This window comes from Zosterops lateralis (assembly GCF_965231275.1).
Source record: "Zosterops lateralis genome assembly, chromosome: 5".
Lineage (NCBI taxonomy): Eukaryota > Metazoa > Chordata > Aves > Passeriformes > Zosteropidae > Zosterops > Zosterops lateralis.
The window spans coordinates 62,266,519-62,280,694 of record NC_139766.1 but is presented as its reverse complement, the minus strand read 5'-3'; the positions used below and the strand labels follow the sequence as shown (position 1 = coordinate 62,280,694).

The window sequence follows — 14,176 nt, the reverse complement described above, 5'->3', positions numbered from 1 at the left end:
TCAGAAGAATGGGCAAGGTACACAAATTAGCAACTCCTACATGTTTAAACTGACACTTGTCAAGTGATATGTACATGAGAATTTTATATTACACAGTTGAGGTTTTGGGTGTTGTTTTTTTGGGGGGGTTTTTTTTGGGTTGGTTTTTTTTTTTTTTTTCCTGTGGAAAGATTGCTTAGGCTCATGTTTCCATGGCCATGTTTATAATAGAGGTGCTAGCTGGTTTCTTTTAAGACTGGACAGAGGAAAAGAAACAACTAACCTCTTGTCCACATACCAGTTATCATGAGATCCTTCTTCCCTCAGCAAGATCTGAGTAATTTATGCTTCCATTATAATTTTAAAAGGAAAAGCAAAAGTTAAAAAACCTTATATGTCAACAAACTGATAATCATACACTAATAAAACAAGTACCTGCTACAATTTTATAGGCTTTAGTGAGAGCAATATCCTAGCAATACCTTTATTGCACTGTTATTTCAAATAGCATCATTTGCTACTTCGTGTGTACATGAGCAGCAGCATTACTTTCCCTATATTTCAATTCCCTGTGTGTGTTAAGCCAGCACTACTGCTAAAGGTCTCCTGTCCACTCTTGGCATATGACTTTTTATTTCCATAAATTTTCCCTCCTTGTGCTAGCAAACACCTGTATAACTGCAAGAGAGCCCAGATGAAAAGCCAGGCAGGTCACTGACAGTGGTGTTCAAGCCAGGAAGAAAACTACTCCACAAAGCAGTAAGCAAATTCTGGTGAGTCAGTGTGCTGAGACAGCTCTGTTCAAAGTCTATGAGCACCAAGGGATCACACCTGAAAGACTTTTCACAGAAACAAGTTCCACCCAAGGAAGACAGACTTCTTGAGCCTGGAACAGAAACTGCTGTTACTCCAAAGAAATAAAAACCTCGAAGCAGTCAGTCCCTAAAGAAAGGGACTCAGTGTGTACCTGGAACTCATACAACAGATCAAAGCAGAGCCCAACACTAAGGGCATAACCCTCACGTGGGCAGCAACACGTCTGATGGCAGAAGGAATGGCTTCTGAGGGGGAGTGATGCACAAATTAAGGAGTTATCATCAATCTACATCGAGATCAGGAACACGGAAATCTCTCACATCACGTAGCTTTGCGGCCCATGACTAATCAAGGGATTATTCTGTTAGTCTCCCTCTTTTTGTGGAAGAACATTCTTTTCCAGACTTCTAATGTTGTCAGGTGAGCAAGCCTAGTCACAGGCTGTACTGAAAGCCACATGCTGCTTATCAGCTTTCTGAGCAACTGAGGAAACCAAGCTATTCAAACATAAGTCCTGGCAAAATACAAACCTCCAAAACAAGAATTCAAGAAACATTTTCCACTTCTCTTTGGCAGCTCCTGAAACTAAGAATAACAATAAAAACCCCGAAGAACCCTGAATTTATCTCCTAGGTATTTGCTATGAAGGGCCCCAGCACAGCCTCGTGCTGTTGTAGTGTACAAGCCCTGCAGGACATCAGCCTGTGCTGCTCACAGCATGTGATGAAGAAAGCACTACCTCTATAGCACATTTAGGGAACAAAAGCTCAAACACACCAATGACAGATAAGGAACCGGTTTGTTGCTGAAGCAGAAATCAAAACACAGCCCCCCCAATCTACCTTAGTTCCCCCGGCAAACATTTTTCAAACAAGTGTGAAGGAGAAGAACCTAAAGGGCTCTGAGGTTTTTTTCCAAATCTAAATTAAAAGATATCACAGTGTATGAGATAAAAACATCTCTAAGGTTGAATTCCAACAGTACTCTTCATCATCACCCTTATTCACCTGTGGTTAGCAGGTACTCCACCCAAAAGCATTTAAAACCTCTCAAGAATTCCGACTGAACTGTTCAGGGCATTCGGTTACAAACCATCTGAGCATGGACATCACTGGAGTATAAGCAAACCAAACATCAGCAGATAGTTCTTGATACATAAGCTGAACAAGCAACCTTGCATAATGAACTGCTGAAGCTTGCCCCACCACAACAAGCACGAAGTACTTTTTTAACCCATTAGGGAAGCTGGGCTGTGTTTTCAAACACACTCTAAGCCAGCCTGTAAGATTGTTTGGCCTTCAAAGCAATACAGTGACACATCTCTCTCCAGGTTGGTGCAACTCTGGACAAGGCATGTAACTAACATGTAACTCAGTGATGGATATGCAAACTGGATGTCATGACAAATAATAATTTAAAAGGAAAAAAAGACAAATTTAATGCATTTTATTTTACAGAAATATTCCAATCACAGAAGAAATATATTCAGATGATAACCTATTATTCTTGCCTCCAATAAGCCAAAAGCTATTGTGAAGACAACCACATACTCAAGGATTGAGTAACCTGTTTGCTATTGTAAGCTTAATGTACACATTGTAAGAGATACTTCAAATTATTTCTCTATATTCAGTATTTCCTTCAGTGACTGTAATATATTTCAAGGAACTGTTCAGAAGGATGAAACTAATGAAAGGTGATTTAAATATCTGTCCTTTCCTCACCTGGCATCTTAAGTCTGAGATTTCCTGCTGATTACAGTATATTCCAGTGGACAGTTTCATATGCTCTCAAATGCCACAGGGCTTTCCAGAACCCAAATCCTCAACATCAAGCATTACATAATTAGTACATGACGTGCTCCAAAGTCAAGCCCACAAAAAATTAAAACCACATTCTGAATACTGATATGCCTCATAACAAGCAAGAAAAGCTGTGACTGTGCCAAAAGACGGTCTGGCTACATTCACAGAATCACAGAATAGTTCAGTTTGAAAGGCACCTCTGGAGATGATCCAGTCCTGCCCCCCTGACAAGACAGGGCCATTTGGAACAGGTGACACGGGACCATGGTCAGGTGGGTTTGGAGTGGCTCCAGAGAGGGAGACTCCAAACCTCCCTGGGCAGCTCTTCCAGTGCTCTGCCACCCTCAACATTAATTTCTTCCTCATGTTGAGGTGAAACTGCTTTTATTTTTGCTAATGGCCATTTACCCATATCCTCTTGCTGAGCACCACCAAAAACTGCCACCATCCTCTTGGCACCTGCTTTTGTGATATTTATACGCATTAATGACATCAGTCTTCTCTTCTCTAGACTAAACAAACCCAGCTCCCACAGTCTCTCTCCACACGAGAGATGCTCCAGACCCCGCTTCATCTTCGTGGCCTGCGCTGGACCCTCTCCAGCGGCTCTTTGTTTTTCTCACACGGAGGAGGGCAGAAGGGGACACACTCCACGGGAGCCGGGGGCTGTCCCCAGCGGGGCCGAGCCGCCCCGGCAGCGGGCAGGGCAGGGCAGGGCAGGGCAGACCGGAGCGAGCATCGCGCTGACACAGCCGGACCTCCCCACGCTCCCGGGGCCGGCCCGGGGCCGCCCGGTGTTCTCGAGTGCCGGGGAGCAGCCGGGCCCCGGAGCCGCCCGACGCGCTGTCCCCGGGCCGGGCCCCGCGATCCCCGCCGGCCTCCGGCCCCTCCAGCCCCTCACGGCCCCGCCGCTCCCCCCGGGCCGGGTCTCACCTGGCGGGGGCGGCCCGGGCCCGTCAGCGCCGGCGGCCGCCGCCGTATTTCGAAAGATCCGCCATTTTCAGCCCGTCAGCGCCGCTCCCGCCCCCGCCGCACCTGCCCCCGCCGCCCCGCCCCGCCCCGGCCCGCCCCCGGGCCGCCGGCCCCAGCCCCTTCCGCACCGGGGCTCCCGCGCACAGCCCGCGACGAGGGGGAGCCGCGCCGCGCCGAGACACCGCCGGGACCCGGCCGGGGCTGCGGGCACAGCTGGCCCCGGGCAGCGGCGGGGAGGGGACGCGCCGGGCGGGCACCCCGCGGCGGAGGGGCGGCCGGACCGACCGTCCGCGCCATCCCGGGGAGCCCGGCCGGGAGCCCGGCCCGCCGCGGGGAGAGCGCCCGGCGGGGCCCGGCCTGTTCCTTCCCGGCGGGAGGCGGCTGTCACCGTGCCCGCGCCCCCTTCCCTCTCCTCCCGCCCCTCGCGCTCACCGGGCGGGCGGGCGCTCCTCTTCTTTCTCCGCTAGCGATGCCTCCGGCCGGTGCCAGCTGCCCCCGGTGCCGCTCCCGGCGGCCGCGGCGGCGGCGGCCGCGCCCGCGCCGATCCCGCCGCCGCGTTTGTTCAAAATCACGCGCCCCGCGCCATTCCCCCGCCGCATCCCATAATACCGCGCCGCCCTGGCAACCGCCGGCGCAGCGCCCCGCGCTTCCGGGGCCGCCCCGCCCCGCCCGCCGCTTCCGGGACACGCGCGGGCGCCACCCGTCGAGGAGGAGGCGGCGGTCCGGCCTTGTGGCGGCGGCGGTGTAAATCCCGTGGGCTATTCCCGTGGGCTATTCCCGTGGGATATCCTCTCCCCCAGCCGTGCCCGCAGTGGGGCCGCCCCGCCCGGGCCCCCCCCCACTTTCCCGCGGCCCGCGCGCGCTCCCCCGTCCGTCACGTGACGCGCCCCCCTCCCGCCGGCGCGCGCGGCCCCATGGTGGGAGGGGGAGGAGGCGGCGGCTCCCAAGATGGCGGCGGGCGCGGTCAGGCAGGACCTGGCGCAGCTGATGAACTCCAGCGGCTCCCACAAGGACCTGGCGGGAAAGTGAGTTGTCGGGCGCCGCCGCCGCCTCCTCCTCGCCTTGGGGCGAGGGGTGCGGGCCGTGTGTGGGGTGAGGGGACGCCCCGCGCCGCGAGAGGGGGGAGGTCGTGCCCAGCGGCCGCGTTTTTTTTCCAATAAAAAGGAGACAGAAAGGTTTCGCTTCATGGTTGTGTAGTTTTTTTTGTTCGCGGTCTCCTGTACGTCCGCTCAGCCCTCCTCAGGGCTCGGCTGCTGCCCCTCGGCTGTGCCACAGCGAGAGGCCGGGGAGTTTGTTTTCCTCTGCTGCCGGGGATAGATCAGAGACTCTCTTATTATTAATAATAATTTAGGTGGGTGTTTTGGGGGGCAGCCCTTAGGGGTTGAGCTTCTCGTGGCGCGGTGTGTCACATAGGTTTTCCCTTAGAGGGTCCAGTCAGATGCGTGTCTGTCACCTGGAATTCTCTAACTCCCTGTCCAGCTGCTCCTGTTCTAGAGGAGCTGTGTCACTCCTAGGATTTTCGTGTAAAACCCTGGAAATTTTCCCCTCAAAATGTCGCTTCCACGTGGATGTAGTACTTCATCAGTACCATACACACTAAGGCAAAGTTTCATTAGCTTGCTGAGATAAGAATAGAGAACTTGCTATTTTTTTGCAGGAATAAACACTTGAAAAACACAGAGTGCACCTGTGTTCATGTCAAGTGGCTGTGGCATAATATTTATCAGAGCACTATTTTTCAGTCATTTTGAATGTTTGACTGCCTCAATCTATAAGCAATACAGTTTTCATTACTCTTTCTATGCACTGTCCTGGGCATTTGATTATTATTATTATTATTATTTTAAACTTCCAAAATTGCACATAAGTTTTTAGATAACAAAGTGATGAGCTGTGTTAACTGAGAATCTAGTATCTGGGATTTAAGAAGAGCCAGATACCAATTCCAAGTGAATGTTCATGACACTTGGGAACAAACTGGAGAATTGCCACCTCAAGGTACAGAAAACATGAGCAAAAACAGAGCTCTGACATAGAAAGCAACAGAGAGGCAGAAGTCCTTAGTGAAAAAATGTGTGATTATAACCTTTTTAAAATTTATTTATGGACAGGTACCGTCAAATACTGGAGAAAGCCATTCAGCTGTCGGGTGTGGAACAGCTTGAAGCTCTGAAAGCTTTTGTAGAAGCAAGTAAGTGCAGCTGGTGTAAGTGAAGGCCAGAGGTCTGTGGGGTTGTGTGTGTTTGTTAGCTCCACAAAGGCTGTGTAAATGCAGCACATCTTTGTCCTGTTGGAGCTCAGACACAGCAGGAAGAGGAACCCTCATCACCGCGTTCAGAAGTGAGGAGGGAATGGATTTGTGAGCTTAGTGGTTATTACAGCTTTCCAACCTGTCAGCACTGGAAGGTGAAAACAGAGCTGTCCCTGCTGAGTGCTGAAGTTGGTACTGGATGCTGAGTGATATTTAAACTGACAGCCTTCTTCACCCATCTGTAAAACTGCCAAGAAATTGTTAGGGTTTCTTTTTCCTATGTGTTGTACTGGGTGTTTGGCTTTTTGAACATCTCTGTAAATTATATCTGCTGTAATGTTTTTAATGTTGATAATAAGCTTAGTGATATTTAGCCCAAACAGGTGCTTTGTCCAAGATATTTCAGCAACTGAGAACTATTAATCAAGGTGAAAAATTCATTTGTTGTCTGTCAGGGGTTAGAACTCTGATGACCTCTAGTGTAAACAGTTTCTGAAAGAAAAACCCACCTGTATTAAAAAAAAATAAAGAAAAATAAATCCCCTTCACTTGCATACAGTTTTTAGAATTGAAATATTCAAATTTAATGTAAAAGCAAATTATCACCTGTAGCAAAGGCACTGAAGAATGTTGCATCTGTTCTGTGTTTTCCTTCTGTGCATCTGTGGCCCAGTGGTGAATGAGAACGTCAGCCTGGTGATCTCACGGCAGCTGCTGACAGACTTCTGTACACATCTGCCCAGTCTCCCTGACAGCACAGCCAAAGAAATTTACCACTTCACCTTGGAAAAGATACAGCCCAGAGTTATTTCCTTTGAAGAACAGGTGAGAGATCCATGATGAGAGGGGTTTTGGCTTCTGGGTTTGGCTTTAGTTTTTCCTCTCCTTGCCTGCTGACTATTTCAAGCCTTTCAAAAAGCTGTTGAAAACAGATATTCCCACTTAGAATCCAAGTTTCCAGTCCTGTACAGGGAAAACCTGAGCTAAATGCAGAGAGCACTTAGGACTGTGTAAAGATTACAGGCTGTCACTTCATCATTGTTGGACATGTAATTCCTCTGCTACCAGTAATTGGCTTGTTACAATGAAACAGTCATTGAGCTGCTGGAGGTGTCTAAAGAGGCAGACTGCTACTCATTGTGTTGCCTTTTATCAGAGTAATAGAATAGGTGGTGTGAAGAACATGCACCTTGAAAAATAGCTTTTGTTTCAAAATAAATAAAATTTATCTGTTTATTTTAGCCATAATCATTTTACTAGGAAAAAAATATTTTCTTGTAATCCAGTTTTGCTTAACTACTGAATATGCTGCTCTACTTTTTCAGTTCAGTTCTGTGTTTTGTTGTATGAATGTGCAGTGTCATCTGAGAGTTCTTAGGGAAGTTGTTTATATAAAAAACCCTTAGGATCTAGTATTGGAGTAGAAAGTCAAGGCAGTTTCTGCCATGATTTTTATTTGCTTCTCTTTATCTTTAGTCTTTTCAAGCAGCTTTTAGTCTGAGCTGAACATGCTTACATGCATGTCATCATGGTTATGCATAAATTAAATCCAATACTTCAGATGATTTTTTTTTACCCACACTTGCAGTTAAAAACCCAGGTTGTAAGCACTAACACGTTACCTGCTGACAGCCACTCTCCAAAGCAGAAATTTCTTCATTAGGATCTAATCACAGTTCACCATTCCTACTTCACAGGCCTGATATGAGGAGTAACTACAAGAAATGGCTTGTGACTCTTGATACTCCAGTTCTTGAAATATTTGTTTCAATTTTTAAAAGCTTTATAAATGGTGGCTACTTTTGCTGTTGATTTTATTGTTCTTCAGGTGGCTTCAATAAGGCAACATCTTGCATCAATCTATGAGAAAGAAGAAGACTGGAGAAACGCAGCACAAGTGTTGGTGGGGATCCCTTTGGAAACAGGGCAAAAGTATGTCACACCCAGTTCTGGGGTGGTATCTGTACCTGCTCTCTCTGCACTAAACTAGACCAGCAAGTGACAATTTTGGGGATTGCTGCACCAGAAGTTACCCACTATTAATTAGTCTTGTTGATAAACAAGTCTTTTTAATAGTATTTTTGCAGAAATGTTTCTAGGGTTATTGTAAGGTCCTTGAAAGGTGGCAGTTTTTCAATGTGTCCACCTTCTCAGTTCAAAATGAAGACATAGTTTGAAACTGGATATTAACAAATGCAGCTGGGGATTCTTTCATGTGTTTGTGGGGAGGGGGGGAGGTGTTAGTTTGGTTGGTTTGTTTGGGTTTTTTAGGTGTAGAACCCTTGCTGTTACTTTTCTCAGGCAGTCCTTTCCCCTTTCTCAGTTTGCACATAGGAATTGCTGTAGGTTTTGCCCATTTAGCACCTATTTGTTGCACTGCAAGGTTGATTCTTAACTTAAGTAGCTCACCACTGGTGGCAAACTTCCAGTCCACTAAAAACAGATTATGGGAGTGTACATTTGTGTCTTGGTGGGCAGCATTATTTCTACTGGTGTTTGCAGGAGCCAGTTCTGTATTGTCATTCATCTCAAATTTCCTTTCTCTGTACAGAAAGCACTCATTTGGTACTAGGGAAGAAGAAAGCAGGGTAAAGCAAACGTTGCCAAGTGCTTAAGAATCGTAACAAAGGTTTAGAGCAGCTAAGAGCAAAGGGAATTCTGGAGCAACTCTGAGCACTTTGCTTTCTTCTTTCCCCCACAGGCAGTACAATGTAGATTATAAGCTGGAGACCTACCTGAAGATTGCCAGGCTGTATCTGGAGGATGATGACCCAGTTCAAGCAGAAGCTTACATCAATCGAGCTTCCCTGCTTCAGAATGAATCAACTAATGAACAGCTGCAAATCCATTACAAGGTTGTTTAACCTGCTTTATTGCTTTTTCTTTCTAAAGGGAGACAGTTCCACATTGAGATGTGGATGCACTGCCACTAAAACTTTCATCATGAGGAAAGAGACAAAGGGAAAAGCTAGATGGTTTTGGGAGCTTGAGAGACACATCTTAGCAGTAATTAAACAACTCATTCCTTACCATACAGAGATAAGTCTGTAATCGTTCCTTAAATGCCAGCTTTATGGATAGAAAATAAAAACTAGGCTAAAAAATCTGAAATAATGTTGAAAATATTGCCTCCACCTTTGTCTATAAGAGAGGGAAAAAATTGCATCCAATATTAGAGAGTAGAAGTCCTCCCACTGCCCAGTAATTAAATAAGAAGTCCCATACATAAGAATAACTTAAAATCTTAGATAGTAAATTAACTGCTGACATTCCTGCATTTTGTGGGTTTACTGTGTACATAGTTCATACACAAATTTCTCAAACCATTTTAATAACTGATGAGCAGTGATGACTACAGTGTAACAGAACTGGTCAAGTGTGGTGGTGTTTAAAATTCTGTGACACAAAGCAGTTGTGCCATGAGCAGTACATCAGCATCTGGTGGTTTTCCTTTGTTGGTATTCCCTTTCCTTTTTTCCTCATCCCATATTACATTTTGAAGTTTGCACTCAGTTGAAAGTGTAAATATTTTCTGTGCATCTTAGAAAAGCACAAAGGAAGGAAGAAGTATCAGGTGCTGAAAGGGAAAAGCAAATACTTGAAACATAAATTGCTGTCTAAGTGGTAGCTGTCAGTGTCAGTAGTGAAGGGAAAACTCACACAAATACAGTATCAGCTGCACCATATATCAATTGGTTAGGCTCAATACTTGGCTTTTAGACATTTGCAGTGTTTAACATGTGAACAGTGGTGGGAAATGTCCTTTCAGTTGATTTCCCTGACACTTTAGCAAGGATTTGACAAGTCAAGCCGATTCTTTGAAGGCACACATTTCCCTGGGAAGCAGAAGAGCAATATTTATGGGAGCTATCACTTGATAGTGTGCAGTTTTTACACACCTGTATTATGCCGCCACCTCTGCTGCTTTTCTTTCTCTGAGATATCCTTCCTTTCTAGGTTTGCTATGCTCGAGTGCTCGACTACAGGAGAAAGTTCATTGAGGCTGCCCAAAGGTACAACGAGCTGTCCTACAAGAGCATAGTCCATGAGACTGAGCGGTTGGAGGCATTGAAACATGCATTGCATTGTACTATTTTGGCATCAGCAGGTAAAATACACCTTACATTTTTGTGTAAGGTATTTCCCCTGAAGCAGGTCAGCTTGTGTATTACTTGTATTACTGAGATTTGGTGAGGAATCCAAAGTTGTGAACGTGATGTCAGAATTACATGTTGGCAGACTGTTAGCTCAGGGTTGGATTAGTTCAGTGCCTTTGCCTTTGAACTGAACACAACCAAATTCCTTCTTCAGTAGAACTTTGCTGGATGTTATTTGCCTGCATTGGGGAAAAAAGGGAACTTCTCGCTGTTTACGTCTAAGTACTCTTTGTTTTGGTGCTCAGTTCTGAGAATTCCTCTTGGCTTCCCTAGGACAACAGCGCTCCCGCATGCTTGCTACTCTCTTCAAGGATGAGAGATGCCAGCAGCTTGCAGCCTACGGGATCTTGGAGAAAATGTACCTCGACAGAATTATCCGTGGAAATCAACTGCAAGAGTTTGCAGCTATGCTGATGCCTCACCAGAAAGCAACTACAGCTGATGGTACACACTTCTCTAAAACCTTGTAGTGCTAGGTGTTCATCCATGGGAGTTAGACTTCGCAAATCAGCTAAGAAAATAATTTCTTATTGCTTATATCATTATTTAAGAAATATTTTTCAGCGTACATAGTTAGATATTTAAGCTTCTTAGATACAGTTCATCTTCCTGATTTGCCATTAAGGTTTTGAAATACTCTTCTGGAAGATAATTTGTCACATTTTTTTCCCTGTCCATGTACAGTCCTCCTCATTGACAACTTCTCAGCATTTCTAACAGAGTGTCTGTCCTTGTGAGGTTCTCAGGCACTGTTAAGAGAAGGATGCCTAGAAACCCATGACATGCCATAAATGTAGTCTATAAATGGTCTGTACCGATGATACATTTGTTGGAACTGCTTCCTGACTTGACAGGAAGGTGACATAGTGAGGGGATGGTTTGGACCTCACACACATCTCCACTGACCTGACACTAAGTCTTGAACCTCTGAAGAGTCAGAAAAAATGTCAAGTAATGACTTGACTGGCATCCTAAACACACTGGTCTCAGTTTTCTAGATAGGAAGAATATAAAAGTGAAAAAATACATAAGCATGAAATATCTCTGAGTCAGGAAAATCTTCCCAGTGAAAAATAATTGTTGATTAGGGAAAAATAAGTAACCATGTACTTGCAGAAGTGAAAACTGGGTTAAAGGTACTTGCTAGCAGTATGCTGCATTCCTTCCCTTGGTCACTTTGTTTTTTATTTCTAACCTGAACTGTTTGTCCTTAAAGAATGCAGGTTAGCTGGTGTTTAATAACGTGCTTATCTTCAGCTAGAGGTTAGGGACAAATGAGTTATACCGTTGAAAACTGTTCAGTCAGGGAGGCATCAGATAAAGGTTTATCACAAGCAGAGTAAGAGAGGTTAATTGTACCCCTAAGAGCCATAATGAATAATAAGAAAACCCCCAATGGTCTTTCCATTTGTCAAGCTAGGATCACAGGAGGTCAAACCCCCTTGATTCAGACAGTAAGTCTTGTAGCAAGGGCTCCACTTGATTACTCTAGAAATTAAATAAAAGGTTTATCTGTTGTAAAATCAGCCATGTGCTATCCATTTGTTTTTGTCTGCTGTCTCTGCACAGTTTAACAGGGATGCAAGGTAGATGAATCTGGACCTTCTGCACATGTAACACTTCAGGAAAAAAAAGAGAAGCGTTTTTTCATTTGTTCTACTATATTAACCAATATTTCAATCTTATAGTAATGTTTTTCTCATCTAACCCTAAAGGTTCCAGTATTCTGGACAGAGCTGTTATTGAACACAACTTACTGTCTGCAAGCAAACTTTACAACAACATTACCTTTGAAGAGCTTGGAGCATTACTAGAGATCCCTGCAGCCAAGGTATCCATTTCCTACCTTTTTTTTTTTTTTTTTTTTTTAAACAAGGAGCATGAATGGCATGAGAAAATATCTGTGGTAAATATTAGGAAAATCAGTTAAATTTTAGGGAATAATTAAATGTTCCATATTACAAGGAAGGTTAAATATCTAGCACGGAGAATGAGAAGTACACAGTGTGGAATGAACATTAAGATGCCACTAATAGTTTGTCTAATCATTTCATAATGAGTGCTGTCTGTAGATTCCTTCCCCCCTGTGTGTGGACCTGGTTAAAAACCCATAAGACTGTTAAGTCTGAACAATGTCTAACTTCTTTGAGAACAAAGTTTCTGACACCTTTCCTTGTTACTCCAGGCAGAGAAGATCGCTTCTCAGATGATAACTGAGGGTCGCATGAACGGATTTATTGACCAGATTGATGGAATCGTTCACTTTGAGAGTAAGTGCAACCACATTATAATTAATTTTTTTAGCACCTTTCAGAGTGAGCTTTTCGAGGTGATCCCTGCCAGGGGAAGGAAATCAAGTTTATTAATAATCCCTTCTGCCTGCAGTGAGTTTGCTCATCCTGCTGTAGCCAGGAGGTGGCAGCGTTGGCCGTAAGGGACAACTTTTGACACTTCACCCATTCCCAGCAGAGGGCTTTGCATCCTCTTACCCACAGGAAAGAGTCAATTCCATCAGTCTCCCTCTAGGAACAGGTTCACCAGGAAGTGAACTCTGTCCAAATCTGCTTTGCTCCAGGAGTTAGGCTTGTAACAGGCAGCCAAAATAATTGTAGATTTTGCGTACAGAAGTGATCCTGATATCACTGCAAGGAAGGCTTCCTCTGTGAGTTAGGTGAGGGCAGTGGCAAAAGGAAAGCTTGCAGCTGACAAGGCAAGGGAATTGCTAAGACTGACTTTGTTTAGTATGGGTTGTTTTTTCTTTTCAGCTCGTGAAGCTTTGCCGACCTGGGACAAGCAGATCCAGTCTCTGTGTTTCCAGGTGAACAACCTGCTGGAGAAGATCAGTCAGACAGCCCCGGAGTGGACAGCACAGGCCATGGAGGCACAGATGGCTCAGTGACTGAGCCCTGCTGTCCCAGTGGGGGCAGTCACCTGCCTGCTGTGCCGGCAGGGGGAGCTGAGTAGGACTGGGAAACAAAAAACCATCTTCCCCATCTTCTGCTTTCACTATGGCTTAGGACACAATTAGCTCATCCCATGTTTGGTGTGACAGGCTCCCAGTTTTCTGAGCTGAGATTGATGCTCTTGCTGCCTCTGCGTTGCACTCTGCTTGTCCTCAAAACTGTGTTTTCCATTTAAAAGAGGCTGTAATGTCTGCAGCAAGCTTTGGGTTTGGTTTATTTAATTTTATTTTTTCTCCACTGTATTGCTATAGCTTTCTAGCCCATTACTTCCTATGATGCGTGTCCTGCTGTGAAAATAGAAGCACCATTTTTCTTTTAGTTGTAATTATTCTAATAAAGGCTGAGATAAGCCACTTGGTTTAAGTGTTATAAGGGCCTGTGGTTTTGAATTTTTTGATTTTGTTTTCATTTTTTTTCTTAAACAGTAACTTGAAATAAATCAGATTTTTGTAATTGCATTTCTAGCCCCTGAAAATGTTAAATGAAAACCATTTTTTTTCTTTCTTTGCTTATAAAATGCAAGTCAAGGTATCATGTTATAAGCAGGACTAACTTGAAATGCTTATGCACAGCAATGAAGTACAAAAGTGGCCCTTCTGATGTTTATCAGTCTGGAGTTGGGCACTCTTTACCCATCCTTGTACTTTGCCAGATACACGCATTTAAAAAACATGACAAATATTTGTGTCTGCAGAGGCTCCTATGCCTGGTTATTTCCAGTCTGTTGGAAACTCAATTATCCAGTCAATTGCATATCTAGCTGCATACCTTGGATCCATCATATTTTTCAGTTCTTTAACGGCTTAGAGAAACAAAACTAAGTTGGCTGATGAGGCAAACATCCCTGAAGAAAGGATGTTTCTGTATAAGTTTCTGGATGTCAGGCACATGAGAAACTAATTGTTATTAAATCAAAATCTAAACAGGAACAAGCAGCATGCACACTTGCTGTACTTACACTTGTCATTGTTCATAAAGAAGTGCCTTGTTTCAGTGTGTGTTGACATTACTGCTCAGTAATAAACTGTCAAGTGAGTATAGACCCAATTCTAATGTTCTTTGTTGTGCAAGTACTGCACATCTTAGTACAACAGCATCATAAAAGTAAGAGCAAAGTGATTACCTAAATGGTGAGAGTAGGCTGAAGCATATTTGAGCACCTATTTCCAAGGGCAATTACTTGTAACTTACTCAAAGTGGTACTGGCTGAGAATTTTCTCTCCCTTCAAGAGA

The 14,176-nt window shown here is 44.8% G+C and overlaps 2 protein-coding genes across 6 annotated transcripts in view; one reads left to right on the top strand and one right to left on the bottom strand.

Moving 5' to 3' along the window:
• Positions 1 to 4,122, bottom strand: part of LIN54 (lin-54 DREAM MuvB core complex component) — a 37,320-nt gene extending 33,198 nt beyond the window's left edge. For 4 of the 5 annotated variants that reach the window (XM_083861568.1, XM_083861570.1, XM_083861571.1 and 1 more), the window contains exon 1: positions 4,005 to 4,122. The gene's annotated coding sequence lies outside the window, so the exon portion shown is untranslated. Of the gene's footprint in view, positions 1 to 3,533; positions 3,628 to 4,004 lie in introns of those variants that run through there. The other variant, XM_083861569.1, reaches the window with a different exon arrangement.
• A 334-nt stretch (positions 4,123 to 4,456) lies between these two features.
• Positions 4,457 to 13,315, top strand: COPS4 (COP9 signalosome subunit 4). Its single transcript, XM_083860787.1, has 10 exons — positions 4,457 to 4,597; positions 5,684 to 5,763; positions 6,497 to 6,648; positions 7,652 to 7,755; positions 8,525 to 8,678; positions 9,781 to 9,931; positions 10,254 to 10,424; positions 11,696 to 11,811; positions 12,166 to 12,250; positions 12,746 to 13,315. The coding sequence occupies exons 1-10, from the start codon at positions 4,521 to 4,523 to the stop codon at positions 12,877 to 12,879; spliced, it is 1,224 nt and encodes a 407-aa protein (XP_083716913.1). The 5' UTR covers positions 4,457 to 4,520; the 3' UTR covers positions 12,880 to 13,315.
• Positions 13,316 to 14,176: the final 861 nt, after the last annotated feature.

Coding starts and splice junctions, on each gene's coding strand:
- COPS4 (XM_083860787.1), top strand. CDS start 4,521: ATGGCGGCGGGCGCGGTCAGGCAGGACCTGGCGCAGCTGATGAACTCC. Junction 7,756..8,524: donor CCTTTGGAAACAGGGCAAAA/GTATGTCACACC, acceptor TTTCCCCCACAG/GCAGTACAATGTAGATTATA. Junction 11,812..12,165: donor TAGAGATCCCTGCAGCCAAG/GTATCCATTTCC, acceptor TTGTTACTCCAG/GCAGAGAAGATCGCTTCTCA.